Below are 27493 nucleotides of genomic sequence, written 5' to 3'. Positions count from 1 at the left end.
AACGCGGAAAAGAAGACACGTTGCGCCGCCGACAGTGCCTTGCATGCGCGAACAGTGCGCGATCGAAATAGGGGTAGAGAGCAACGCATTTAAATGCGTCTCTAATTATCCTCTCGGCATCGGTCGGTTGGAATGTTTCCTCTTCCTACAATGAGTCGAAGAAGGTTTGAAGGGGCAAGATCGACTCAAAATCTCGCCAGAAGAGCACATTTTCTTCCTATTCAAACAAACCGAACCAAACCTTAACTAAAGCCAACGCCTTTGTGCTTGATTTCCGATCGCTTATCCGCACATTTTTCAGACCATTTCAAACAGTCCCATCACGTACACACACGTGTTTGCTGGCTGGGAGACCGATCCAGCTTTCCCTCCCTCGCTTTTGTTCCGCGGTTTGGGATTGACGCGAGCCCCGTTGTGTGTTGACTATTCCGCGAGCGTGTGTCCGTCGTCACACCCGCACGCAAAACGGCGCGGCTATAGAACACGTCGTTGTGTTGCGCCGTTGGCGATCTCTTGTGTTTGTTGACTTGATCGGGGTTTGAACGCATCGCAGGACGGGAAAAGGCCACATAAACGATCACGCTGCACACAGACACAGAGACAAACAGACACTCTCCCGTCCCCCGATAAGGTAATAGCAACCGCATGGGTCACCACCAAAGGGGAACACGCGGCACGCGAAAGAGAACGAGACAGAGGGATTGAGTCAGCGGTGGTGGAACCCGTTTTGTGGCCCCGCGGGACAGCTGGAGGGGTGAGAAACAGAGGGGAGGGAGGTTCCCTACGAAGGAACTTGGTGATAATGTTTGGAGTAAACAAAAACATCCATGCGCAGCGAGAAGAGTCAATTCTCCGCTAGCGATCCGAACGAGTGGACGCGCGCGCGCGCACTCTCTTGCCGCAACCGCTTTGCGTATCGGAGTTGTGAATTTGTTGTTGTTGTGCGCAAATCATCAGGTTCGTCAGTGTGATTGTGTGCTGAAAAAGTGTGCTTTTATGAAGAAAATTTCCACACAGAACAGAAACTGAAACAAAATGTGTAAGGTGTTGCTGCTGCTGGTGGCGCTGGTAGCGTGCACAGTTGCACCACTGGTCGCGGAAAGGCTCGCGACGCTGTCAACGCGCGATCGGCTGGCCGGGTACGCGAGCAAAACCAATCTGGAGACAGCGCTGGACTACGGCGAGGCAATCTACGAACGATCCAAACGCCTCGAATGCTCGCTAGCGGCCGGCACGCGCACCAAGGTCGTCAAGGGTGGCACCACGTACGCGCAGATCATCGACGGCTACCCGACACCCAGCACCCAGCGGCAGGATCTGCTCGCCCGCAAAGTGCTGCGTGCGTCCGGCTTCTTCGTCAACCGTTACTGCCTGCCGAGCGGCATTCCTTCGTACGAGTGTGGCCTCTTCCTTGCCGGCACCGAAATCCCCCCGTCCACGATCGCCGATCAGTGTCGCAGCTTGATCGAGGCGAAAGAATACAACGACGAGTACCGGCGACTACTCCCCGCCCTGTACGACGACGGTGTGTACAAGTTCCGGCGCAGCACCACCGGTGGAGAGCTGCCGGCGGCACGGGACATCTCCAGCCACTTCCATGCGGCCCGCAGTGGGCGGCAGCCGGCCCCCGACGCACGCCACTCGGTGGCGCTCGTCCAGTGGAGCCAGTTCGTTGAGCACGATCTTGCGAAAACCACCGTCCAGACGATGCACGACGGCACGGGCATTGAGTGCTGTACGGGCGAGCACGGTCCGCTGTTGCCCCGGTACCGGCATCCGTCCTGCCAGCCGATGGAGGTGCGCGAGGACGACCCATACTACCGCACGTACCGGGCGACGTGTCTCAACTACGTGCGCAGTGCCCTTTCGCTCGGCAGCACCGGCGGTTGCCATCTCGGGCCGGCGAACCAGCTGAACGCGGCCACCAACCGGTTGGATCTGTCGCAACTGTACGGCAGTGGGGCGAACGATACGCGCCTGCTGCGCACGGGCAGGGGCGGTCGGCTGCAGGCGCAGCTGTTCGATTCGGCCGAGTATCTGCAGCCGGCGGCCGACGGGCGGCTGTGCGTGGCCGATGCGAACCTCGAAACCGTTTGCTACGGGTCGGGCGATACGCGCGTCAACGTGAACCCGTACATTACGCTGCTGCACACGCTGTTCCTGCGGTCGCACAATCGGCTGGCGAAGCATTTGGCCCAGCTGCGCCCGGACTGGACGGACGAGCGGCTGTTCGCGGTGGCACGGACCGTCAATACGCGCCTCTACCAGCGGATTGTGCGCGAGTGGTTGCGTGCGGTGGTGGGTGAGGCGGCCGCGGATCGCACACCGCCACCACCCGTCGGCGAACGGAACGATCGGGTGAGCAACGAGTTTGCAACGGCCGCCATCCGCTTCTACAACGCGATGATGCCGGGCGAAATCGCGAACGCGATCGGATCGTACGATCTCGAGCGTCTGTTCTACCGGCCGAAGGATCTGCGCAAGCGGGAATACTTTGCCCATCTGGTCGGTTCCGTGCTGGGGCAGAACGCAATGTCCCTCGACACCGCGTACGTGGACGACCTGGCGCATCTGCTGTTCGGTGTGCGCAACGTGGGGCTCGATGTGCTCGCGCTCGACATCCAGCGCGGACGGGATCATGGGCTGGCCCGCTACACCGACTACTACGCGCTGTGCACTGGCCGCCCGGTGAGTGGTTGGGCCGACCTCGAGCCGGTGCTGAAAGCGGACGATTTGGAAATTGTGCGCGCCTCGTACGCAACCGTGCACGATGTCGATCTGATCGTCGGAGCGATCGCGGAGCGGCCGGTGAATGGTGGGATCGTTGGCCCAACGCTGTCCTGCTTGATCCGGGAGCAGCTGGACCGATCGCTGGCGATCGAGGTCGACTCATCGCCGGTCCCGTTGGAGCGGGTCGATGCACTGCTGGCGGAGTACAGTGCGGCACGGTTTATGTGCGACACGGCACAGGTCGACCGGGTGCAGCGTGACATTTTCCGCGTCCCAGCGGTCGATAACCCGCAGATCCGGTGCGCCCAGTTGCCGTCGCTCGATCTTGCGCGACTCGTTTAGAGACCCGGTTCTGAGCAGCCGCCCCCAGGTGGGGATAGAAAGCCGCTGTGGGTACAGTCAGTTAACCGGGGGCTGTACGAAAACGCCATTAACATGAAGGAGAAAGGTCGAACCGAGTCGTGCGCCGAGGAAGTGACTACTTTAGGGTCAATTAATCATGGTTGAGTGCGTCCCCGCAGCCCACCAGCCCCGGGTAGATCAAGTTTCTCACACGGCTACGGTGTTCGTTGTGCTCCTCCCCCCATCCTTCTTCAGCAGTCTCTCTTTACGAGTTTAAATGTAAAAGCCTAGGTTAATTGAATTCGTAGTAATATGTAGCGTGAGTGTTTGAATCAATTTTAGTAAGCAAATAAAAGCATCAGTCTTCGCTGAGAAGCTTGTCATGGAACGCCCGTACCGTGAGATAATCCTAGCAAACCTAGCACATTATCACATTTCCATGGCCGTACACGACGTTCGTTTGAATATTGCACCCAGTAGTCGCGTCATTTGTTTTGCAAGATTGTTGTTGTACTCCCTTTGCTCAGAGAATGCGAGAGAGAGGGAGGGAGAGCGTGGAGAGAGTCTGGACGAGAGCGGAAGATGCATTTCAACGAGCCAAGGGCAAGATCGCGGTGTAGAATAGTGATGGGTAAAGTTGGAAAACATCCAGGCTCGACTCCGATCCGACCTCGATAATTTCGGAACCGACTCCGGGAGGTAGGTCCGCCCAGCATTATCCGGAGTCGTTCGGAAACGTCTTTAGCCGTCCGGAGTCGGCCGAAGTTGGAGTCGTATGGAATCGGCTGGAGTTGCCCTTTGAAATAATGGCCTGTATACGAAGTGTTTCCTGGCAGTGAAAGACAAAAAAACGCAACGAAATGAAAGGCCTGGTCACAAGCACATTGCACCGGACGACTCCTGTTGACTCCTGTCGACTCCGAATGACTCCAACTCCGGTCGACTCCCACAGACTCCGGACGATTTCGGACAACCGCGGCCGAATCCGACTCCGAACGATTCCGGGCGACTCCGCACAACTCAGGACGAGTCCGGGCAATGCAGGACGACTTTGGACAGCTCAGGACGACTCCGGACGACTCTGATCTAGGCAACTACGACTCCACACGACTTGTGATGGGAAAAATGAAGATTTCGCCGGAACCGATTACGGATAGTTCCGAAGTTTTCTGGAATCGATTCCATATAGTAGGTCCGGAATCGATTCCGAAATCAGAATCGGAGCCGGTTTCGGCATTTTTATAAAGGCCGGGGTGTCCGTACTCGCGTAATTTCAATTTTCCCTAGCGCATCTGGCGGCGGCTGGTGGAAGCTTTTCTTGGTCATTGAGGAAATGCTCGTGCCGGATCTCAAATTTAAGTATTTTTTCACCGTTTTTGGTGCCAAAAGGGCTGAAATACTTGCACAACATATGCATCTATCGAGTTCAAAGCTTTTCCAGTCCAGTTTAAGTTAAACACTTGGAAAAAAAAACATATCTTCTGAGGCTGCTCCAAATTGTTTAGCAAAATGCTTCGGTCAGCCGCCGCCAGATGCGCTAGTGAAAATCGCAATTTAGATTTTCGTAACTAGCGAGAACGGCCAATGTGCCCCACAGCCTTAAGAATAGGCGTTTGGGTCCAATGATGCCGCGGAGAATCAAAATTTTACTTGTAAATGATTCATTCTCATCGAGATTCTTGGACTGATTTCGCTGCTGAAACTTTTTATTTCAATGCAAGAACTGACTCTCGTTCCGGAGCTAATTCCATTTCTGGAGTCAATCCAAATTCCGTCTACGGAGTAAGTTACGATTCCCAGGTCGATTATGACTCTGGAACCGATTCCGATCCTGAAATCGGCTCCGGAATTGGCTCCAGAATTGGAATCGATTCCAGCAATGGCATCCTCTCCGGAATTGATTCCGAACACGGAATCGGAATCGGGTAGGTTCGATTCCGTGTTCCCACCACTAGTGTAAATGCAAGTTTTAAGCACGACGAAATCGTTATCTTTCTGCGGTACACACCGCAATGTCGGATGATGGTGTTACGTGAGTAAGCGATCGATCCGTTTGTGGGCGTCCTCCAGCTGCGAGGTAAACTGGATTGGATACTGTTATTATTCTTAACAAATCATTTCTGCTGCTGCTACTGCTGCTATTTTTAGCCCTGTTGCTTGTGTAAAGTAATTATTTCAACATATTTATAGACCGTTGACACGCCAACAACCGACTATTTTCCATATTTCCACTTCTTGGTAACGGTTTTAAAAATCTGTTTATTGCTTAGCGCGGCTAAATCATAATGAAAACAAAAGCGTATAAACGGAGTGGTGGTGTCGTCCCTTACTGTTCCGGCATTTTACCACCCTCCACCGTTCCCCTCATCCTCGTCGTCCTCGTCGCCCCAACCATCCTCGGTGGTTGCCATGCTGTCGTCCACCTTAATCTCTAACCGGCTGCTGCTGACGAGCGGAATTTCTTCCTCCTCCCGTTCGTTAAGCTCGTGGGCAGACCCTTCCTTCGACGCCGCCGACGCCGCCGATCCGCCCGATTGTTCGATTTTGTTGACCTCCTGACCGCCATCGTCCTGCTGCTTCGTGGGACCCGTCTCATCGTCGATCAGCAGCACGTTCGCTTTCTGTATGACCGGTTCCATGTCTTTGAAGAAATCGAACTCCTCACCGGCACCTCCGGCTGCATCCGACTTCCGGGTTGCGGTGGGTTGCGTTTTTATGTCTAACCGTTCTATTCTTTCCGCCCGACCTTTATCGGGCTGTTTGCTACCCTTGCTTTCGGTTGAGCTTTCGCGACTGAGCGTCGTGAAGGGTGCGTTCGGTTCGGGCGCCAGGATTGTTTCCTCTGGGACACCGTTCATTGGAATCGGTTCCGGTGCACCCGTGTCTATTAGTCGCAGATGGTTCACCGGCACCACCTCACTGCCATCGTTCTCCCAGTCGCTCCACTCGTCCACCTCCAGCTCGACGTCCGAGTTGTTGGTGCGATAGATGTCTTCCCCCTCGGGCGATAACCGTTCGGGCATGGTGTTGAAATTGTCCGGTCGCAGTAGGACGGACGTGAACGATGCACTATTATCGCCACCGGCGTCTGGTACAGGGCTACCGGACAGGAACTCGCCCGATCCAATGACGGGCGTGATCGAGCGGACGCCACTCCACGGGCCGGCCGCATCCGGAATGCCCTGCGGTCGTCCGTCGGCGAATATTTTGCTACGATTGCCTCCGATCACGACGGCCGACCCCAGGATGGGCACCAGATCGGCCAGACAGAGCAACGTTTTTGCGACCAGCACATCGTTTGTGTCCTTTATCCCTAGCAGAAGCTGAAAATGGTGAAAAATGTTGTTTAATTAAGGGCATGATGGGTGCCAAAGCATCGTACCTGAGGTAGTATGTGGTCCTGCAAATCCTCCTTGGTGAAAAACTCCACGTACGCGGGGAAGTACTCCAGCAGCATGAGCCGTATCTGGGCGTCCTGCACGCAAAACACCTGCTTCACCTTTGGCAAAATGTACGCGGAGAATATCTTGGGCGTAAACAGACCCGGCGAAAGATCGTCACTCTTCGGGCGCAGCACGTACGGCGTAACGCACAGCTGCGCAGTCGTATCGAGCAGCACGATGCGCGACAGCAGCAGCGAACACATCTGTTCCGCGACCGTTTCCGGATCGAAGGAGCGCAACCGGTCGGCCAGGCTGATGAAGAACTCCTGCTTTGCCTGGGTGCCCTTCAGCGGCAGCTCGGTCAGGAAGGAATGGATCAGTATGAAGTCGTGATTGAAGATCGGATGCAGCAGCACGGCGGACAGGTTCGGGCGCATCGCCGGATTGCCATGCTTCAGGTGCGTCGCACAGTAGGCTTTGAAATCTTCCACCGCCGGTATGTTGGCGTCGGTTTTGTTGTGCAGTATCTCCTCGCACATCACGCCGAACGCGTACTGCTCCAGCGCCTGCCCCTTGCCGGTCAGCTCGTTGCTGTCGATCGCTTTGGTGTACCGGTACGGTTGAGATTTCTCCAGCAGCGTCTGGTTAAAGTCGACCGTCCGCCACAGATGCTCGAACCCGGCCAAACGCCACGCACCATCGTCGGTGACGTAGATGGACGAGATGCTGATGCTCAGATGCCGCACGGCCGCCTGCTCGAGCAGGAAGATCAGCGCACAGAGGACGTTCCGCAGCCCGAGACAGATCTGCACGTCGCTGGTGATGTTTAGGCAGGTCGCCAGCGGACGGCAACGTTCCGTGGCGAGCATCTTGAGCGAACCCTTGCTCCAGGACGCGAAGTACTTGAGGATGTACGGGTGGCGGTAGATTTTCAGATTCCTGATCGCCCGCTCGAGCGGATTCTGATTGGTCCAGAACTGGCCGCTGACGAGCGTTTCGCCCTGGAAGATGGATATGCTGCTCGGGGCGGCCCCGTTCGCGTTCGGCAGCTCGCCATTGTACAGCGACCAGTAGTCGGTCACCTGGATCGCTTTCTTGCTGATTTCCACCCCTTTCAGCTGCGACTGTTCATTGCCCATAGCACAGGCCTAACTTCCCCTTCCACCTGGAAGTGACTGGAGTGGGCGGACTGGGTTAGTATTTGCACATATTTTCTCCAATTCCAGATCACACTGTAACGACGACGGTAGGATCTCACTGTGACGGTGGAATTTTATGGACTTTTGTTTTCGTCAGGTGTGTGTACGCATGTGTGCGTGTCCGTGTGTGTATAATTCGCAGCAAACGTGGAACATCGTTTATTCGGGGAGGTGTTTTTGATGGCGGTCGGGTTATCCGTGTGCCGGATGTTTTTGACGTCGGATTTCAATTGGCTTTTGAGAGGAATGTGGTCTCTGCTGGAGAAAAACGGTTAAATTTTGAAAATTATGCCAATAATGATGCAACAAGATCTCAACATTTATTTTTTGAGTAATATTATGTCGGCTGAAAATATTTTTTCTATACTCTGGACGTGTTCATAATGCAAAAAAATTACCACGCTTATTTTAAATTGTTTTGGTTTTGTATATGCTGCTTTTATTGAATCTGTCTTTCTAGAGTTTAAAATATCTAGAATTGGCTATAAACGTCAACTTATCTGCAAATTACTTTAATTAGTGCAATCATTCATAAATGTTCTTCTCTTTTAATTAGTAGAAATAAATTTTAACCAATAATTAGCAGTTCTCTCCCACTGTGCAGCAATGCTCTCCATCGGAAATTGCTACTTGGGCGCGCTCGGCTGTCAGTGTCAAAAGGCCATCTTGTTTTCTCGTTCTTTTTTCTGGTAGACACCGACGTGTAGAAAACGTGTTGAGCGTTTCGTGTGTCGAAAATTTCCCAATTTAATTCGAAATGGTAAGCTATTCGGGTTGTGAAAACGCTATTCACGTGCAGCAAGCCCCATTGCATCGAGGCGAAGTGATGTGAGATGGAAATTTCGGTGAACTCAACAATTTCAAGCACCTCAAAATCCTACGGTCTGGATGTTCCCCCCTCTCGTTCAGCATATCCCATCGTGGAGACGTGTGGTGTGGCTGGCTGGCGGCTGGACCGTTTCGCGTGCCCCCGTGTGGCCTGCAGTGTGGTGCTTGAAATAGTTTAGGAAGCATTTCATCGAACCTGCCTCTCAATCGCACTTTCCTTGCTGATGCAATTCGGGTCACCATAAACAAACGGCCGACGGCAAGGATTGCACCGTGAAGCAAACCTAACCTCACTAAACTGCATTGGACTCATCCGGTTTTTCTTCATTTCTTTTTGCTCTCTCCCTTTCTCTCGCACACCACAGGGGTTCGTTAAGGTAGTGAAGAACAAGCAGTACTTCAAGCGTTATCAGGTCAGGTTCCGTCGCCGTCGCGAGGGCAAGACCGACTACTATGCCCGCAAGCGCCTGATTTTCCAGGACAAAAACAAATACAACACGCCGAAGTTCCGGCTGATCGTTCGCCTGAGCAACCGCGACATCACCTGCCAGATCGCGTACGCCCGCATCGAGGGAGATCGCATTGTGTGCGCGGCCTACTCGCACGAGCTGCCACGTTACGGCGTGAAGGTTGGTCTGACCAACTATGCCGCCGCCTACTGCACCGGTCTGCTCGTTGCTCGCCGCATCCTGCAGAAGCTGCGCCTGGACACGCTGTACGCCGGCTGTACCGATGTGACCGGCGAGGAGTACCTGGTCGAGCCGGTCGATGAAGGACCGGCCGCCTTCCGGTGCTACCTGGATGTGGGTCTGGCCCGCACCACCACCGGTGCCCGTGTGTTCGGCGCCATGAAGGGTGCCGTCGATGGCGGACTGAACATTCCGCACTCGGTCAAGCGTTTCCCGGGCTACAGCGCCGAGAACAAGAGCTTCAACGCGGAAATGCACCGTGACCACATCTTCGGCCTGCACGTCGCCAACTACATGCGCACGCTGGAGGAGGAGGACGAGGAGGCGTTCAAGCGCCAGTTCAGCAAGTACATCTCGCTGGGCATCAAGGCTGATGATGTGAGTATTGTTGTTTGTTTGTTTTGTTTTAGTATGTCTCACACACGTCCATTCCAAATTACTGGCGGCGATCTTTAACCCCCCGCGTCACGTCAGTGTCCGAAAATGGACCACAGCAAGCTTGCGACAAATAGTTCGGAGTATGCGGGACTATATCCACCCAGTAAACTTCCTAATTTTTGTTGTACAGTCGTCACTGCTTTCAGCTGATCAGGCAAAGCGCTCCATCAAAGAATGTCTAATGCTAACTGTTTTGTTTTTCCTTTTTACGCTCCCTCCAGATCGAAAACATCTACAAGAACGCCCACGCCGCCATCCGCAAGGATCCCTCCTTCACGAAGAAACCCGAGAAGAAGGTCACCAAGAAGCGGTGGACGATGGCCAAGCTGCCGCTCGCCGCCCGCAAGGAGAAGATCGCGAAGCACAAGGCCGACTTCCTGGCCAAGATCCAGGCCGACGTCGAAGCCTAAACGGGCTGCCCCGTCGCCGTCGACCGTTCTTCTTCTCTTCGTGGTGGTGTATCATCCTTGTTCTGCCCTGTTCTTCGCCTGTGCGAAGGATGAGGCGAGCAACAGAAAAAAAACAATCGTTTATTTTTTGCTTCTACTATTCGCTGAAGATAAACATTATGTTTGGACGCGGTGTGTGTGTGTTTTTGGCGCGATCGGTGTCGTTTAACCTGTTAGAGGTGGTAGTAGTGTGCGAGTGTGTGGTGTGCGGCAATGGGAAGATTCCTATTCGCATCCCCCCCACGAGTTCAGTTCTGTTTATCTCTCTCTCTTTCCGTCTCCGGATGTTCTGCAGCCCGTCCCCTCTCCGGTGGGCGTGTGCTGTGAAGTGATGGAGCGCGACCACCCCCAGGTCGATTGTGAGACAAACGATTTGAGATGTTGTGAATAAATGTAATGTTTCTATTCAGTCGAATTGGAATCAAACAATAAACGCGGTTTCGATTTTGTTGTTGTTCGTCGTCGTCGTCGGTCGTTTCGGGTTTTTGAAGAGAGAGGGACGGTTTGGTATCGCCGCTAGTTTACTCCTTAGATAGTAAGCTTCATTTGATCCCTTAATACGGAGGATCATAAATATACAACTTTCAAATGCTAATTTGAAAACCCTATTGCTACACAGTTTTGGTTCACTTGGCGAGGCGAATAGTGGAGGAGAATTTGCTCGTTTCATCTCTAATCCGAAAGTGGAATTTTCATGCATTCTTAAACGAGTGAACATGAAGGGCACGGTACTGATAGCAAATTTCCTTTTCATTTAACAAGTTGGGCAAATTAGCTACTGGCTTCCGAAGGCTCTATTCCACTTGACAAAAATGGTAAAGATAACTAACGGCGGTTGCATTACCTCTTCCAGTCGAAATAACACGCTGTCGTTGTACCCATGGGTCAATATGTATTCCAATCGAACGGAATAAATGGAATTGTTTATCCCTTCACTAGTATTGAGGCACATCTACGTGAAATCATGCTGGCAGCTAGCATCTGCCGTTCTCTAAAGCCAAGGATGAGGGTGCCGAAAGTGTAATTGCTTGCCCAATATAAATTTCCGTTTCTGTCGTTTTTAGCATCGAATCCAGAAAACTCTAGCGAGTGTGTTTGTTTCGCCAGTCGTTGGGAGGGAAGGTGCCATTGCGAACAATAGAAATATCGCCTTAGCTAATATGTTAATGAAAACAGGTGTGCCATCGATTCTAACGCTAAAATTGCTGAAACTTAGCATCTTATTATCATTTAATTAAATCAACAGGGATTGTTCATAATATTGAGAAAATGGTCAGTAATTTATTATTTTATACTTATTTATGTCCTACGTGCGGTAGTGTTATTGTGACCAATATTGTACTATAGTGACAGCTGGTTTTTAGTGTCTTACAATAAAACTTAAGCTCCTATCGTTTATGTAGTGATCACATTTCGTTATGGAAAATAAAAATTAACGAGTTTTTCTGCAATTATTCAAACATTATCTTGAAAAAATAATGCATGCTTTACTTTTCTAGCTTGACGGCGCACTCTATCGGACAGTAGCGAAACGACACGGACACATTGCAAAATCCAGAGAACATTTTTGCACGGTTTTTTATTTGCATAATTTTGTTTTAAATTAGTTTGTTACCAGCAATAAATACACGCAGTGAGCAACACAATTAAAATAGAGCTCTCTTTCAAATTTGAATACATGCGTCATAATTAAAACTGCCAAGTCGTGTGTGTTTTAATATTTACTTTTTTTCCTTAATATTTCCTTGTGCTTTAAATATGATTTAATCAGCCATGTAGACCGATCTTTAAACAAATCTTCTACTTTTACAATTGATTATTTAAGCGCAAATGTTGTGCAAACTTCCTATTTATGTGGACGATAAAGTGGCTTTACCTGAAGCCCAAACAAGGCTTTCTACTAACATAGTCTGGTGAATATGAAGCTCCTTTTTCAAGAAATTTAACTAATAAGACCCATTCCTACTCATCTAATTGCAGCTTTCCGGAACAAAGAAATGAGAAAACCGAACATCGTACCAAAAAAATAACAAAACATTTCCGTTGCATGGGAATTCCCTTTTCGCGGCCAACTGGTTTGACAGCTGTTTTTGACAAAACAGCGCCCGAATGTTTGCTGGGAAGCAGCCACCCGAAATGTTCGCTGGGCAAAGTTCCGAAAGCAGTGCTCCGAATTGGAAGAAGAGTACTCTAATCGTCAATGGAAAATCGTGCGTTAATTAACGGCATCCAGTAATACAGTGCCAGGCGTTAGCAGCTCCGGGAAAAGGGCTGTCGCGTGCGCGTTAAAATCGGTCCAATCTAGTCGCGAATTGCGAAACGGTTCGGTGTGCAAAGGTTGAAACAGATCGCCACTCGCTGAATGAGCACGGCTGCGGCCATCTTGAAAGTGAGGCACCACAAACACACGCACAAACGTAGACACGTACGTACGTGCGCCGCGCACATACACACAAACGTCGCCTTAGCCGCTCGGCCCCGCCGTGTGTCGTGAAGAGGAGGAGGGGGCTCTCTCGCTCTCTCTCGCTCTCTTTTGCTTCGCAAACTTACCGTGGTTCCTGTGTTTGCGGTCCGTCGGAAAAGAAAAACCCCGAGCAAACGGAGCAGCATAAATCCACGATTTGCAACCAACACACACACACACGGCCATCCGTCTCGTCAACTTCCAGCACCGGCGGAAGCTCTCGGCATACAGGGCTCCTCGTTCCCCCCACCGCCGCACCATTTTTGTTGCCGTACCGGAACAACGCGTTTCTTTTTCCTCCATGGCTGGCATTAGATGCTGGATCTAGGAAGGCGCAGGAAAAAAAGAAACCCCCAACCCCCCCCCAATCATCAGTAGCAGCAGCAGGAGCAGAAGCTCACTCGCCCCATACATATTCGCCATCGGTTGCCCTCTCGGTGTGACCACAACCGTACACAGTGCAAAAGCAGGGAACGAAAAGGGTAACGAGCTGAACGATTGCATCCGAAAGGAGTACATTCTGCGGAGCTCAAAATTACCCCCAAGCGTTTCCGTTCCGACATCGGTGGAACAGAGTGGAGCAGCAGCGGCAGCAGCAGCAGCGGCAGCAGCATAAGAATCTGGAGCGAACGGGAGTGCGGCGGCGGACAGGAAGTTGTTGAAGCGCGCGCCAGAACCATTCCGGAGGCCCGTTTTGCATGAGTAGATTATGTCTGATATCTGTGAGCAGATGTGTACATAGCCATGGCTGCGACGCGAAAGTTGCAAGGTGAGAATAACGCGCGCGCGTGTGTGTGTGTATATTGTGTGTGTGCGTTTGGGTAGTTTTTTTTTTCGGTGCGGTTATTATTGCCTCGGTTTCGCGCACGCACTGGCAAACGCAGTAGCAGCAGCAGTAGTAGGCCGTGTGTGTAACACAGTAAAGAAAGTGACAATTTCAATGTGAACAGTTTTTCACAATCGAACCAGGGCCGTTTAGTGGGAGGGGATAGCATCTCGTATGTCGGAACTATCCCGTGACAACACCGGGTCGCGTTCTGCGTGTGTGTGCGGTGTTGGAGTATGTTTCATCTCCCCTCCACCCTATCCCCCCGTCTCCGCTTGGTCGCATAATTTTGCATCTATTCAAATCACATGATTGTGCAATTTCTGTCTCAAAATAACAATTTGCATGGAGATACAGATACTGTGCGAAACGCAATCTGTGTGTAGGAACGAACACCGAAGGGACGGAAAAGCAGTGACTGTGGCATTGGGATTTTTAAATAAGTAAAAGTTAGGATTTTTTTGTTTGTTGTTCTATCTAATCTATCACCATTATTGGACACAACATCACTCTGTCCTTCCCAAAAACACGTTGGATTACTTGCCGCTACTTTGATCGTACCACCGAGCGAAAACTAATTGGGTAGAATATTGTGCAAAAACGAACCAAAGATGGCATAAATACACCGAGTGTTAGAGCGTGCTGCGAGGATATATGTGTGTGATATACATATCTAGTCAGACCGGCGAAGGGGTTACAGAGAAATTGATGCTAATGAAGTGTGTGTCTCGCGGAGCTCTCTGCATGGCTCGTGAGGGAGGGGGGGAAGCGAACGGTACCGAATGACACATATGAATGACGAGAGGATCGCGACCGGCGACGCTCGCGACCACACTGTCAGTTGTTGCAGCTGGCGGGCGAATCACATGTACTGCTGCTATAAACAAAAGGCTACATAAACATTTGCCAACCACCACACTTATCCCTCCATCCTCCTCTTGAGCGGGAATATCGGTTCAATTTATCGAATAGTATTTTTAGGTTTGGGGTATCATTTCCTTCCCATTTGCTACGTTTTTCTAATTGGTTTGTTAGAGTTCTAACATTCGGTTGGAATTGGAAGATTGGACGTTCTAACATTCGATAATATTTAGCAGATTTAGGATTTAAAAATAGCACATTTAAGCATTTAAGTACAATATTCTAACAAAATGTTTCTTCCGTGTTTGCAGGTGAAATCGATCGGTGCCTGAAGAAAGTCACTGAGGGTGTAGAAACGTTCGAAGATATCTGGCAGAAGGTTCACAATGCTACCAACAGCAATCAAAAGGTTTGTGTGTCTCTCCGTACAAATAGCCGGTCCCTACTGAGCAGCCCCAATAATACTTCTGCTTCCTTTGCAATGCAGGAAAAGTATGAAGCAGATCTCAAGAAGGAAATTAAAAAGCTGCAGCGGTTGCGCGATCAAATCAAATCATGGATCGCATCCGGCGAGATCAAGGATAAAAGCGCTCTGCTGGAAAACCGTCGGCTCATAGAAACCGTAAGTGTGTCGGCAAAAGAAAATGGTGTGCCGAAACCGTTACCCACCCACCCCACAGTACTCTATACGCTCTTTATGTTTTATTCTCCTCGTCAATCCCCCAACCCCAACTTCAACCCCGGGCTTCGGATCCGACAGCAAATGGAGCGGTTTAAGGTGGTCGAACGGGAAACGAAAACGAAAGCCTACTCGAAGGAGGGCCTTGGCGCGGCCCAGAAGATGGATCCGGCGCAGCGGGAAAAGGAAGAGATTAGCACGTGGCTAACGTCGTCCATTACCTCGCTGCAGATACAGATCGATCAGTTCGAGTGTGAGGTCGAGTCGCTGCTCGCCGGGAAGAAGAAAAAGCTCGACAAGGACAAGCAGGACAAGATGGACGAGCTGAAGGGCAAGCTGGAGCGGCACAAGTTCCACGTCACGAAGCTGGAGACGCTGCTGCGGATGCTCGACAACGACGGCGTCGAGGTGGAGCAGATCAAGAAGATCAAGGAGGACGTCGAGTACTACATCGACTCGTCGCAGGAGCCCGACTTTGAGGAGAACGAGTACATCTACGACGATATCATCGGGCTGGATGACGTGGAAATCTCTGGTAATGTTTTGTTTCGGTGGCTACAGTTGCCCCCCTTAAAATGCTCCATTTGCAAGGGCTTGAGATTGAGTAAGATGTTCTTTCTTTCTCTCGTCCCATCGTAGGCATCCCGGTGTCGACCGGTACGGATAGCAATAACAGCAACGAGACGGCAGGTTCGCCAAGCAGTCTAATATCGGGAACTAGTCCGGCGCAGTCACCGGTGCTAAACTACAGTGCCAGCACGTTACACAATCACAGTAGCGATCTGTCCGCCGATAACAACAATCTGAATGAGAAGCGTTCGAAGAGCGAGGGCACGAAGATTACGGTAAGTCTCAGCCGCCCCCTGTACATTTTGGTTTAATGCGACTGAAGTATGTTGTTTTTTGTTTTGTTTTATGCTTCCGAAATACGCATGCAGCCGGTGAAACCGACCGCAATCCGCGCTAGCAAGGTGGACCCGTCCGTCACCGCTGTCAGCAATGCCGTCAACAATAACGGCAGCAGCAATAGCACCAGTAGTAATAGTAGTAGTACCACTATTAGCAACAACAATACGTCCAAGACCGGGCTAATCAGCTCGACGCCGAGCAAAAACCACGCGAATGCTGCCGCGCCGCTACCCACCATGCTGGTGCTACCGCAGCCGCCCAACAGTATACCGATCATCGGGCCCGCTTTTGCTGCCGTTGCAAAACAACATCCCAGTGAGTATATTCGAGTGGAAGAAAGAGAGAGAGAGAGAGAAGATGTGCACCCTGTCTGTTCACATTAAAGAGATGGCATTGTTGCTTAGCACCGGTTACTGGAGTTGTGTAGCATTAATGGAATGCTTCCCTTTTCTCTCTCTTTTCTTTTAGAAAATGGTTCTATACTCCAACCCAGCACGCCCACGACGGGTGCTGGCGCATCGTCCGCATCGTCGACAAGCGGGCCTCTGCAAACGCAAGCACCGAATTCATCGAATGTCTTTAGCAGCCTCAGTCAGATTATTAATACATCTCAAACTAAGCTTAGTCAGCAGCAGCAGCAACAGCAAACGCCGAGTAGTCTACCGAGTGCTGCAGCCGTTGTCGCCGCCGCGAATAGCAGTAGTGGTGGTGTGCCGTCTTCGACACAGTCGAACGCATCTTCACAACAGCAGCAGCAGGCGCAGCAGGCGCAGCAACAGCAGCAGCAAGCACAGCAGCAGCAGCAGCAGCAGGCCCAGCAGCAGATTCCTCCCGGTCAGAATTCCATGCTACTTCACAATGCCCTGTCGTCGGCATCGAGTACGGAGAGCAACAATCATGTAATGAGTACATCGTCCGCGTCTACCATCAGTAGTAGCGGGGCGAACGTTATTAATAACTGTGTCTCTCCCAGCAATTCCGCAGTCAGTAGCAGGTAAGTGAACCGTTGCGACGTGTAACCGTTGCGCTCCCGGCGTCTGTAGTAACGGCGTTCTCTTCTAACTTCGGCTTTTCTCTGTGCCCTTTGTTCCCTGTGTTTGTGTTTTACTCAGAGCGTCACCTAGCTTGATGTCACCTCCGCAGCAGCAGCAACAGCAGCAACAGCAGCAACAGTTGTTGAACGGTCCCACAGCACTCGGTAAGTGTAGGTGTTTGTTGTTGTACTGACAACACTCTCTCCTACCCCCTCTCCCTACCTTTGCTCCCTACACTCACACAAAACACAATGATGCCGTGTTGTGTAACAAGTGTGTTTGTGTGTGTTGGCGCATGTTAATGATTCACTGATGCTATTTCCGTGTTCTTTCTCGTGTTCGCTTGTACATCTTGGTGTAGCGCAAGAAGTGATAAATAGAACGGGAGTTCTCGAAACGGGCCCAACCGCCAACCCGAACGCGTTAATGCAGCAGCAACAGCAGCAGCAGCAGCAGAGCCAACAGCAACAATCGTCGAATACCCAGGGTGCAACGGCGGTCGCGGCAGCCGCAGCCACCACTGCGCAACAAGCTGCAGCGGCGGCAGCGGCAGCAGCAGCGGCACAAGCATCCGCATTTGTCGCGGCGGCTGGTCAGCTACAGCAGCAACAACAGCAACAGCAACAACAACAGCAGCAGCAACAATCGCAACAGCAGCAACCACAACCACAGCCAGCAGATTCGAGACAGGCTGGGCCAGTTCCTTCGAATCAAACGCCCCAACCACAGTCCGGTGGCGGTGGCGGCGGCGGCGCCGGCCAGTCGTTAATGGTCGATGCGAGCGGCGTGCCGGCGGGAGCCAACGCGGGCAACAACCTGTTGCCAACGTCATCGGCTACTGCCGCCATCACGAACGGACCGAACACGATCATCAACACTAACTCTAGTATTTCGAACGCCGCCAACGTGAACAGTGGTGGCGGCGGTGGCGGCGGCGGCGGCGGCGGCCCCGGAGGCATGAAGCCGTCGGCCGGTACGCACGAGGCCTGCATACCGCCGCTACTCGGCGTGGCACCGCTGGGCACGTCCAAGCTGCAGAAGGAGCATCAAATACAAGTAATACTGATGGGGAGGATATTGTTCTGTGGAACGCTGGTTGCTGATGAACATTTGTTTTCTTTTGCCAGTTCCAACTCATGGAAGCCGCCTACTATCATCTGCCAACACCAAGCGATTCAGAGAGGCTAAGGCCGTACTTGCAACGTCAACCTGTCCAAACTCCACCGCACTATCCACAGGTAAGATGGATTTTAGACAAGATGATTTACAGACTACCTCTAATCAGTGCTACAAAATGTCATGATGTTCATGTTCACCAACGAAAACAATCAACATGTCCGTGGTAGCTTGAAGCTCATTGCTGATACTCAATGAAAGTGCGTTATGACGGGCTGCAAACGACATGCGAGTGCTTGAGTCAAACGCGAAACTCTGACTGGCAAGCTGAGCTTAATGCCGGCACAAGCATAATCATGATTTTTTCATGCTGTGTACAATGTTGTCAAATGCCACTGTTGCAGTCACCAACACTCATGACTGAAACGAAGCTCAAATCAGCTCACAAATCAGAGGCGATCAGAGGTGAGACGCAACCAGTTGGTGGATCATTCACATGCTTGGTGACATTTTGTTTAGTACCCAATTCTTAGTCCTTCACTTGGTCACGACAATTTCTGTCGGTGATAATCACATTCTTGGAATCGCCACATTGTTGTGGCATGCTTGGTGTGTGGTCTCAAGCAACAAAATAAGCATTCTTTCTTGCTCTGTTTACTTTGATTAACTGTCGGATCAAACAGAGCGAGCAAATATGCTCATTTTGTTTCTTGGAACCACTCGCAAGCACCGCATATCTGGCCATCGTGATGATCATTGAGTAACTGACCAAGAGTCTCGTCAAGGTCGCACAAAATGTCATGAAACATGTGATGGTCGAACCCAACTGCTTGAGTCTCACCTCTGATCATTGCAGTAGAGCTCGTGACGCTGACATGTTTTTTTTTAAGTTGGAATTTGTCATGATTATGTCATTGCCATTTTGTAAAACTAATCACTGTAAAAAAAAGTCATGACATAGTGACTGAGCAAGCGATGGGTGCAAAAATGCCACGAAGCATGTATTGGTCTCACCAATCGTTTTGAGTATCATCTCTGTTCACCACACTTGAGTACGTGACGCTGACATTGATTTTGTTTAAGTCAGATTTTTTTATGACATTGACAGTAACATTTTGCAACACTACCGCTAATACTTAGTAATACTCTAATATGGTTCAATTTGGCCACACATTGATCAGGTGCAGAAGTAACTATTGTGTAAAATTTTAACCGATAAACTTTGATATAAATATTTGATCTGTCCATAAATGCATGGTTCGTTAATGTTAATGCTCTACTCTTTTCCTACCATTTCAGCAACAACTTCCACATTCTGAAACGGTTGAGTTTTTCCAGCGTCTGTCACCCGAAACGCTCTTCTTCGTGTTTTACTACATGGAGGGAACGAAGGCTCAATATCTAGCCGCGAAGGCGCTGAAAAAGCAGAGCTGGAGATTTCATACGAAATATATGATGTGGTTTCAACGCCACGAAGAACCGAAAGTGATCAACGAAGAATACGAGCAGGTAAGACGCGAATGCGGCAATGTTAGGCTAACCTTTTACCGCTTCAAACCGCTCTTGTCCATTTCGTGTTTAGTGCGAACGACAATTTTTGTTTCGTTTTATATATGAGTACAACACTATTTTTTTTCCTTTCGGTTTTTTGTTCTTCTTTCCAGGGAACCTACATCTATTTTGACTATGAAAAATGGGGCCAGCGTAAAAAGGAAGGGTTTACGTTTGAATACAAGTACTTAGAAGACAGGGACCTGAATTGATCTTTACAGATTACGGAACTCCTTTTTTAAAAAATATGTGGAAAAAAACAAAATGAAGCGAAAAAAATTGATCAATAAAAACTATAAAATGTTCTGAAAACAAACCAATCCCCAAAAAACCACCCCCTCCAACCCCAAACGGGGGCGAAACAACCGCAACCACCACTCACACCAAACACACAAAGAGAAACAAAACAAAAAACGAAAAATAATGCCGTCGCTGTACAGTTTCGGTGGAGGAAGTCTATCGTACTTGAAGGTAGCGGCGGCAAACAACAAGCAACGCGCTTCTTACTACCGACATACCGTATCAATGAATGCATACGTTCCCATACTGCAAAAAGAGCCTCCGTTTCGTTGTTCAATATCCACGACAACAGTTGAATAGTGAAGATTGATGATCATCGATACTCTGCGTAAACGCATACCTGTACAAACGGCATTTCCCTTTGAAAAGGGGTTCACCCAGTTGAAAGTAACATCCCACGACTTTCCGCCGTGTGGAACTTGCAAAGACTCGGATTTAAAAATGTTTGCCTTTGGTTCTCTCTTCGTTAAGCTTTTCATTCTTTTTTTTTTAGAAAAAGGAAGCTTCCACCATCCTGTACATAAATCAGCGGTGCTCGTCGTCTGTCCGTGGGCCGTATTTTCGGCACGATTTTGGAAACCGCCGGCACAGCCGTGTGGATGCGGATGCACTTTTGCATTTTCAAACGGCAGCGGAGGTATATACGCTGGCTGCCTCATGTATCTCGTTGTTTCTCTTGAACGTTTTGGGAATGTCAATTGGCGCTTGTGTGAATAGAGTTTGTGTGGTGTGCCTCATCGTGAGAGATCGGTCCCAGCTACGAACAATGTTTTAGTGAAATCGTAAACCTTTAGAAGCAAAAGAAAAAAAGAAAACATACACAACGTAAAACCATAACATAATCCATGATTGATTGATGATAGAGAATAGATTTTAAAAGTTCAAAGTGAAGCAAACAAGAAAAAATATGTGTAAAAAGATACAAAACAAAACAAAACAAAACAAAACAAACCCCGTAAGCAGGCAAAAATTAGCGACAAACACAAACAGAAAGTAAGAGAAAAACAAAAAAGTATGCAAACACACAAACAACATCATCATCCCCCTCCCCTTTCCTAAACGAGCGCGTTCCATTGAGGAATAAGCGCATTGAAAAGATATTTTGTAGCTGAAAAAACACAGATCGATCGGGCGGTTTATGTGCACGTTTGCCATCTCACGCCGCCTTCGTTCGTGTTGCCGTTTTAGGAAGGGTTTAATGGTTAAAAAACGGATAATTTCATCTGCACAGCTCAGCACACGCGCGCTCACCCATCCATCATTTGCGCCGAAATCACCATTGCTATGTAAAAAGTAACTGCTAGAACCATCTTACACACGACAAACCCTGCTCACTTAAGGATGGGGGTTTTCTCGATTCTTCACCCCAAACAAGAAGCCCCCATATACGTAAGCGGGGCACACACACACACACACACACTCACTCATCAATCAAACTGTCGAACGTACGTCCTTAAGGAAAATCCGTGCACTTAAGTCCATTGCTAGCCGTTTTGGGGATGGGTTAAAAACATGATTCGCTGCTTAGTTTGTTGTTCATCCAGCAAACAACTCATCCATAACCATTCAACACCCACCTAAGTCTGCATAGAATTGGTGTTAACATTCACAAAAGACGCAGTTGGTCATGCTCAAGTTGCTGTTTACGGTTCCTGTTTTCGTTAAGAGGTTTTTCTTTTAAATTAAATGCCCAATCTAGTTGGAGAACGAGTTAAACAGCGGTTTAGAGAGAAACATTTTTGTCTAATTTCTTTGCCAATTACGAACAAGCTCTTAGTTGAATCGTTTGTACAAAAAGAGCAGCAAAGCAAGAAAGCTAATCACTTAAGTAATACAACACACATACACACACACACACGCACCCATAGAGAAGCCTGGGGAGTTTGAGTTGCCTGTGTATAATAGCATCATCACCCCTCATCACTCAGCAAACATCTTCCTTTACGACAACGCGAAACCACCACCTCGAAGATGAAACTTGCTGCGTCCATTGCGTCTTTGAACGCGAAGCTGTCCATCTACGGCGTGGCGTGGTAGATACGGACGAGGGGTAGCAAAAGGGTGTAGATAATTACAGGAGATAAGTGAGAAAGCAAAAGCGCTGCACAGGAACACAGCCACAGCACAGGAACAGGAAGCGGTAACGCGGGCAAATCGGGTAAACTTCTTTCATCTGTTAGTTGATTGTACGTATATGTGTGTGTGTGTGTGTAAAAAAAGAGTAGCGCGAATGTCTCTTGAGCCAGAAGTGTAGTGATTCGTTCCGTTTCAAATAAGCCCGAGGGTGTACAGTACTAAAGGAGCATGGGAAGGCGTTTGTTACTATTGCGCGAGCGGCCGTCTCGTGTGGTGGCGCTTGTGCGCGCGGTCCCTGTTGGTGGGCTTTGAGTTGAATTTGGGGAAGTAGAGAGAAGGATACAAATCCACAATGCCTCCGCCTGTGGGGGGACAATGGCAGTGCTGTTGTTGGTGCCGAAAGGGACGGGGGCGTCGTAATAAAAGTAAAACAAACGCTCAGTAGTAAATAACGAAACAAAAACGAAAAGTAAATAAAAAAAAAAGAACTGATTCCGAGTGCAAACAAGCAAATAGAGAGCAAACAAACGAAAAAAAAAACAAAAGGAAGAAATACAAAGTTTCACGAGAAAATCCCATCTCTTGTTTGTTGCGCTCTCTCGCTGTGTGTTGGACACGATGTTGGGGTCTGAAGCAGTGCAGATTTATTTTTCGGCTAAAAACTGCCAACAGAAAGACGATCTGCCCGGAAACGAAGGAAGTAAATTATTAATTCTATCAACACAACGTTAAAAAAAAAACAATTGAATGATACACAAAGATAGAAGGGGGGAAGAAGCGTACTATTACAACAGCCAAGTAAGCAAACAAAAGGTGTAGAAAATGAAAAATAGAGGAAAAATCAGAGAAAACGAGTAAAAGAACAAACAAGGTGAGAAAGAGGGGGAGAGGACACAAAGAAAAAAAAAACCCAATACAATCCTGTTGCTAGAAAAACACATGCCAAGCAACTGCCACGATTGATGATGCCGTTTCTGTGTGAGCTAATTAGAAATCGCTATGCGGTTAGGGAAAACGAACGTTCCCCCGGCAGCGCCTGGACATCCTTAAGTTTCCTGCGTGTTGCGTACAGGATGGCGCTCGATTAATAAGAGCGAGTCTTGTGTGTGTGTGTGCGTGTTTGAGGGAGAGAAAAAAAGGAGTAGAAAACGAAGAAGAGTGTAGGGTTACGTTTCAGTTAAAGTAGAAACCTTTAGGGCTCCAGGATGGAGGAGAACACTCTGAGGGGGAGAAAATGAAACACGGAGGAGAAGGACAAAACACATTCAAACACACCCCTACACAGCCACACAAACACAATCTCCTTTAAACACGAATGACGATAAATGAATGAACAAAACAACTGCAGTAAAATGTGATTTATAATTATAGATAAACTGATTGAGTAATTATTAACGAAATAAAAGCTCTATATATTAAAGTGCGTTTGGTGTTATTCGTTAAATATGGCCCGGTTTTGTTAGCGTTGCGCATCGTAATTTAGAGACGTTCCCCAACTACGTGGTGAACCCCAAATAAGAGTTTTCTCAAACCTGCACTTGGTCATGGCACTGTTTTTGTACCTTGGTCCTAGCAATTTTCATAATTTATACCCGTTGTAGAAAAAGATTCCGAGTTCATGCTGTTACTGGGACTAATCACGAAATCATATCGATCTTGGAATTGAATTTGAGTTCTTCCCGGTTCAGAAACTGACCCCAATCGTATACCTGTCTTGAGGCTTACCGCAAACCTATCCTGATCTTGGAACGGAAATGGAAACTATCACGCTTCTGAAACTGATTCTAAACCCAAGCCGTGTTTGGAACTGATCCCGAACTCATTGCCATCTTGGAATTGACGCTGAATTCCTCCCACTTCAGGAACTAATCAATCTTATTCATGTTCTGAAAAAAATCTGGAACCTAAAACGACACTAAAACTGATTCCCAAGCTATGCCATTCCTAGAAAAGCTGCCGAAACTGTCATGCAGGAACTGATCCTGAATTCATACTGGTCTTCGAATTGATTATGAATCCATTTCGGTTCATCAAATGATCAAGCCTATCCCGGTCCTGAAACTGATCTCAAAACTATCACCATTCTATATCTGGTTTCAAATCTATGGTTTGGGAATTGGTCTCGATCATACCCATGCCCTGCAGCTAAACCAAAGCCTATCCTAGTTCTGAAACTGAACCCCGAATCCATCTCGGTACAGGAACCGTTTCCGATCATTTCCCAGTAATCATGTTTACCGCTTCCCAATTCTGGTCCTAAAACTAATAATGAACCAATAAAGAGGCTAGCACTTATTCTGAATCTACGCCGTTCCTGGCACTGATTCCGAACTAATATCGGTCCTGGAATAGATTTCGAATCCAGCTCGATAAAAGAACTGATGCCGAGCCTTTTTCGATCCAGGAAATGAATCCGAATCCATACCTGTCCGGGGAGTTGATCCGACCATATCCATGTCCTAAAACTATTCTGGAACTAACATGGAATCTATCCTGCTCCTAAATCACGATCCTGGAATTCATCATAAACCTGAAATTGCTTCGAAACTCATATTGGTCCTAGAATAAATTCCAAATCTTTATAAGTGTAAGAACTGACCGCAACAATGTCCATGTCCTGAAACTTACCCCAAATCTACCATGATCCTGGAATTGATTCCGAATCCATCCCGGTTCAGGAGCCGCCTCCTACCATATCCATGCTCTGAAACATACCCCATACCTATCTTGGTCCCCAAACTGATCTTAAACCTTAAAGATTCTGAAAATCCTTCCGCATCCATGCCGTTCCTGGAACTTATCTAAAAATCATAGTGCTCCTGGAACTGTTTCCGAAGCTGTCCCGAGACATAAAAGAGATCATCAACCTTTCACTATGGACCGGCCTGGTGGTACATCAAACATCAACTCGTACGCCTTAATAACATGCTCGTCATGGATTCAAGCCCTCGAATGGACCGTGCCGTCATACGAAGAACTGACTATCCTGCCATGTGTAAACCAGTAAGTCACTGAAAGCCAAGCTCCAGTAGGATTTTTACAGACAGGCCTTGACTGACAACGGTTGCTATGCCAAAGAAGAAGAAGAAAATCTGTTGTAAAAACACAAATCCATCAACTTGCTGGGGTAATCTTGATCCTTCCCCATTTTCACTTCCTTTTTTTACAGCGCACCGTTCAACAACAAACAGTAACACTGGGAAAGTTGGGAATCCTTAGGAATGTGCGCAGTGCGCACGCCCATCCAAAATGCAGCTCCGTTCCGCACCTGTTGCACCTGTTGCTTGGAGAATTTTCCGTCCGTCCACTCGGTCGGTCCATTCCACGCGAGGACGTCAATGTCACTGCAGCGCGGCCAGCGTAATGGGCGATTGTTGCCGTTCGTCGTCACATGATGCGGCTATTTATAATCCACCGTGAAAGTATTGATCAAATAAACGGGACGGGACCACATTTCGACCAGCGGGGCAGTCGGACCGAACGAAAAACAGAACGGACTGTGTGAAAAGCGAACGCTAAAGTTGCCACCAACAGCCCCGGAACAGCGATGGAACTAGCGGATCTACCGAACGAGGTGCGTGTGTAGTTTTACATATCAAATGAACAGTTCTTAAGTAAAATTTACCTGTTGGGAAACACTCTTTACAGCTGCTGGAAAAAATCTTCAACTTTCTGCCGGTGAACGAGCTCGTCAACGTCGTTTCGCTCGTCTGCTCCGCCTGGTGTGATGTAATCCGAACGTTCGTGCTGCCCAAGCAGGGCCTACTGCACGTTCGTCCGGTACATCCCGTAACACACCAGCTAATTGCCATGGAGACGGTCCTGAAGGAGCAAGCGGTGAAACCATTCCCCTGGACCAACCTGAAGCTAACCATTCCCAATGGGGACCTACCCGGTCAACCAGAGTTTATGCGCTTCTTCAACCAGCAAGGACACTCGCTCAAAACGCTCACCATCCAGTGTACCGAGCTTACGGTGGACATTCTTGCCGCGTTCCCCACGCTCTACAACCTCGAAAGTCTCTGCATCGTCAGCGAGTCGGAATCGCTGTACGGGCCCGTGCCAGCGAACGTCGAGATGGCCCTAACCTCCCTCAAATCGCTCACCCGCCTCCGGCTGCATCTGCCCTCGTACACCATCCTGCGCAGTGTCGCCTTCCTGAGCGGCGCAAGGCTCGTGTCGCTAGCGCTCGAACGGTTCGAGATGGAGCTACACCACCTGCGCCCCCTGCTGGACGATCATCATCGCACGTTGCGCGAGCTGACGGTACGGGTGGAGGAAATGAAACCACTGCTGACGCTGCTAAACTCCTACCCGTCGCTCCAGCTTCACCGACTAAATGTGAAGAGTGCCGGCAATGAGGACGACTTTTCCGACGCCCTGGTCCAGCTGTACGACCAGCAGCCGCAGCTCCGTGCGCTTACGATCGGCTCGGAACTGTCCCTGCGGGCGGTCGACGCACTGCCGCAGAAGCTGCTCCACCTGCAGGAGCTGGAGCTGATTGCGGAAAGCATCAACAACTGTAAGGCACTGAGCGAGCTGCGGCATCTGCGCCGGCTTACGCTGTGTCTGTACGATGTCCGGGCGTGGGACGAAACGGTACAGCTCGAGGGTGTGACGGAGCTTTCGCTCGCGGTAACATTTCCACTAATTTCCCCAGCCATATTTTGCTCCTTTCCGTGCGTGGAGCGGTTGTATCTGGAGGACGTAGACGACGATACGCTGATGCGCGACATTGTGGTCGTGCGCACGCTGATGGCGTGTATGCGGCAGGTGCGCGTGCTCGATCTGGAAAACTTTGTGTTTAAAGAGCGCGAAATCCTGAACGATGGTGTGGTGCGGTTTGAGGAGATGGAGCGGCTGGAGTGCTTGAAGTATAGCTGCCGCGATATGTCGGACGCGTCGCTGCTGACGATGAACCTGCCGGTGCTGCGGGAACTTTACCTCACGCACTGTCCGAATGTTTCCTTCGAGGGCTTATCGTACCTTGTGCGCAACTGTCCGCTTATTGAGCGGTTGCATCTGGAGTCGAACAAGCGTGGGTTAGAGGATGAGGCGTTGGAGTTAATTACACGCAAGCTGACCCATCTGAGGATGTTGGTGCTGGTGAACCTGCGAGCGCTGACGAACGTTTCGCTCGATTCGATCGTTAACAATTGCTTCTATCTGATGGTAAGTCTCACCATCTTCATCTTGATTTAAACGTTTTAGTTGATTTTATTCTCGCTCATTTCAGGAGCTCACCATAACACACTGTGTTGGTATTACGCTGGAAAAAGGAGCCGCCATCGAGAAGCTTTCGGTTGTAAAATCGTTGAAAAATTTAATTTACAGCTAATTCAAGCGTTTAATGTTGACGACATCGAAATTGCCGTAAAATGCTTATGGAAGCTTTTGCGAAATGCATTGCTTAAAAAACACGCGTCTTTGTTCAGTGAGCAAATGAAGAAACTCCTTATTGCACAAATAAACCGTCCAGCTGAAGGAAACGCTTAAACAAATAAACCATGCGTTACTAAATTTCGGGACTTTTGAAGCGAAATTTGCCCGAACCTCAACTTCGACGATGTTGCATTTCAATAGATATATTCTGTTTATTATCTGCAGTATATATGCTAG

The 27493-nt window shown here is 49.3% G+C and overlaps 5 protein-coding genes across 6 annotated transcripts; 4 read left to right on the top strand and 1 right to left on the bottom strand.

Annotated features, from left to right (window-relative positions):
• Positions 1 to 528: 528 nt before the first annotated feature.
• Positions 529 to 3460, top strand: LOC121596868 (peroxidase). The gene has a single exon (XM_041922207.1). The coding sequence runs from the start codon at positions 1036 to 1038 to the stop codon at positions 3070 to 3072; it is 2037 nt and encodes a 678-aa protein (XP_041778141.1). The 5' UTR covers positions 529 to 1035; the 3' UTR covers positions 3073 to 3460.
• A 1664-nt stretch (positions 3461 to 5124) lies between these two features.
• Positions 5125 to 7811, bottom strand: LOC121597054 (protein-associating with the carboxyl-terminal domain of ezrin). The gene is made up of 2 exons (XM_041922527.1): positions 6455 to 7811; positions 5125 to 6395 (listed from the first exon to the last, which is right to left on the bottom strand). Exons 1-2 carry the CDS (start codon positions 7592 to 7594, stop codon positions 5415 to 5417), a joined length of 2121 nt encoding a protein of 706 aa, XP_041778461.1. The 5' UTR covers positions 7595 to 7811; the 3' UTR covers positions 5125 to 5414.
• A 493-nt stretch (positions 7812 to 8304) lies between these two features.
• LOC121596837 (60S ribosomal protein L5) lies at positions 8305 to 10123 on the top strand. The gene is made up of 3 exons (XM_041922130.1): positions 8305 to 8414; positions 8848 to 9549; positions 9831 to 10123. The coding sequence occupies exons 1-3, from the start codon at positions 8412 to 8414 to the stop codon at positions 10017 to 10019; spliced, it is 894 nt and encodes a 297-aa protein (XP_041778064.1). The 5' UTR covers positions 8305 to 8411; the 3' UTR covers positions 10020 to 10123.
• Positions 10124 to 12170: 2047 nt separating this feature from the next.
• LOC121597965 (CCR4-NOT transcription complex subunit 3) lies at positions 12171 to 23126 on the top strand. Of its 2 annotated transcripts, XM_041924331.1 has the most exons (12): positions 12172 to 13291; positions 14521 to 14618; positions 14697 to 14831; positions 14970 to 15423; positions 15528 to 15733; positions 15827 to 16112; positions 16266 to 16791; positions 16910 to 16995; positions 17193 to 17887; positions 17959 to 18069; positions 19247 to 19456; positions 19612 to 23126. In XM_041924331.1, the coding sequence occupies exons 1-12, from the start codon at positions 13267 to 13269 to the stop codon at positions 19708 to 19710; spliced, it is 2931 nt and encodes a 976-aa protein (XP_041780265.1). In that variant the 5' UTR covers positions 12172 to 13266; the 3' UTR covers positions 19711 to 23126. The 2 variants fall into 2 exon arrangements, with proteins under 2 accessions (XP_041780264.1, XP_041780265.1); XM_041924330.1 differs by having other exon boundaries at positions 12171 to 13291; positions 14521 to 14831.
• A 2227-nt stretch (positions 23127 to 25353) lies between these two features.
• Positions 25354 to 27409, top strand: LOC121597967. The gene is made up of 3 exons (XM_041924336.1): positions 25354 to 25448; positions 25523 to 27046; positions 27111 to 27409. Exons 1-3 carry the CDS (start codon positions 25422 to 25424, stop codon positions 27210 to 27212), a joined length of 1653 nt encoding a protein of 550 aa, XP_041780270.1. The 5' UTR covers positions 25354 to 25421; the 3' UTR covers positions 27213 to 27409.
• Positions 27410 to 27493: the final 84 nt, after the last annotated feature.

This window comes from Anopheles merus, chromosome 3R (genome assembly GCF_017562075.2).
Source record: "Anopheles merus strain MAF chromosome 3R, AmerM5.1, whole genome shotgun sequence".
NCBI classification, from domain to species: Eukaryota; Metazoa; Arthropoda; class Insecta; order Diptera; family Culicidae; genus Anopheles; species Anopheles merus.
Note: the sequence above shows the minus strand (reverse complement) of the source record. Positions and strands in the feature narration are given on the sequence as shown.

What these genes read in the sequence shown, in the direction of transcription:
- LOC121596868 (XM_041922207.1), top strand. Translation starts at nt 1,036, where the DNA reads ATGTGTAAGGTGTTGCTGCTGCTGGTGGCGCTGGTAGCGTGCACAGTT.
- LOC121597054 (XM_041922527.1), bottom strand. Translation starts at nt 7,594, where the DNA reads ATGGGCAATGAACAGTCGCAGCTGAAAGGGGTGGAAATCAGCAAGAAA. An exon ending in AGGACCACATACTACCTCAG is followed by an intron (nt 6,396 to 6,454) that starts GTACGATGCTTT and finishes CACCATTTTCAG; the next exon opens with CTTCTGCTAGGGATAAAGGA.
- LOC121596837 (XM_041922130.1), top strand. An exon ending in TGGGCATCAAGGCTGATGAT is followed by an intron (nt 9,550 to 9,830) that starts GTGAGTATTGTT and finishes CGCTCCCTCCAG; the next exon opens with ATCGAAAACATCTACAAGAA.
- LOC121597965 (XM_041924330.1), top strand. Translation starts at nt 13,267, where the DNA reads ATGGCTGCGACGCGAAAGTTGCAAG. An exon ending in ACCGTCGGCTCATAGAAACC is followed by an intron (nt 14,832 to 14,969) that starts GTAAGTGTGTCG and finishes CGGATCCGACAG; the next exon opens with CAAATGGAGCGGTTTAAGGT. An exon ending in AATTCCGCAGTCAGTAGCAG is followed by an intron (nt 16,792 to 16,909) that starts GTAAGTGAACCG and finishes TGTTTTACTCAG; the next exon opens with AGCGTCACCTAGCTTGATGT.
- LOC121597967 (XM_041924336.1), top strand. Translation starts at nt 25,422, where the DNA reads ATGGAACTAGCGGATCTACCGAACGAG. An exon ending in TAGCGGATCTACCGAACGAG is followed by an intron (nt 25,449 to 25,522) that starts GTGCGTGTGTAG and finishes CACTCTTTACAG; the next exon opens with CTGCTGGAAAAAATCTTCAA. An exon ending in ACAATTGCTTCTATCTGATG is followed by an intron (nt 27,047 to 27,110) that starts GTAAGTCTCACC and finishes CGCTCATTTCAG; the next exon opens with GAGCTCACCATAACACACTG.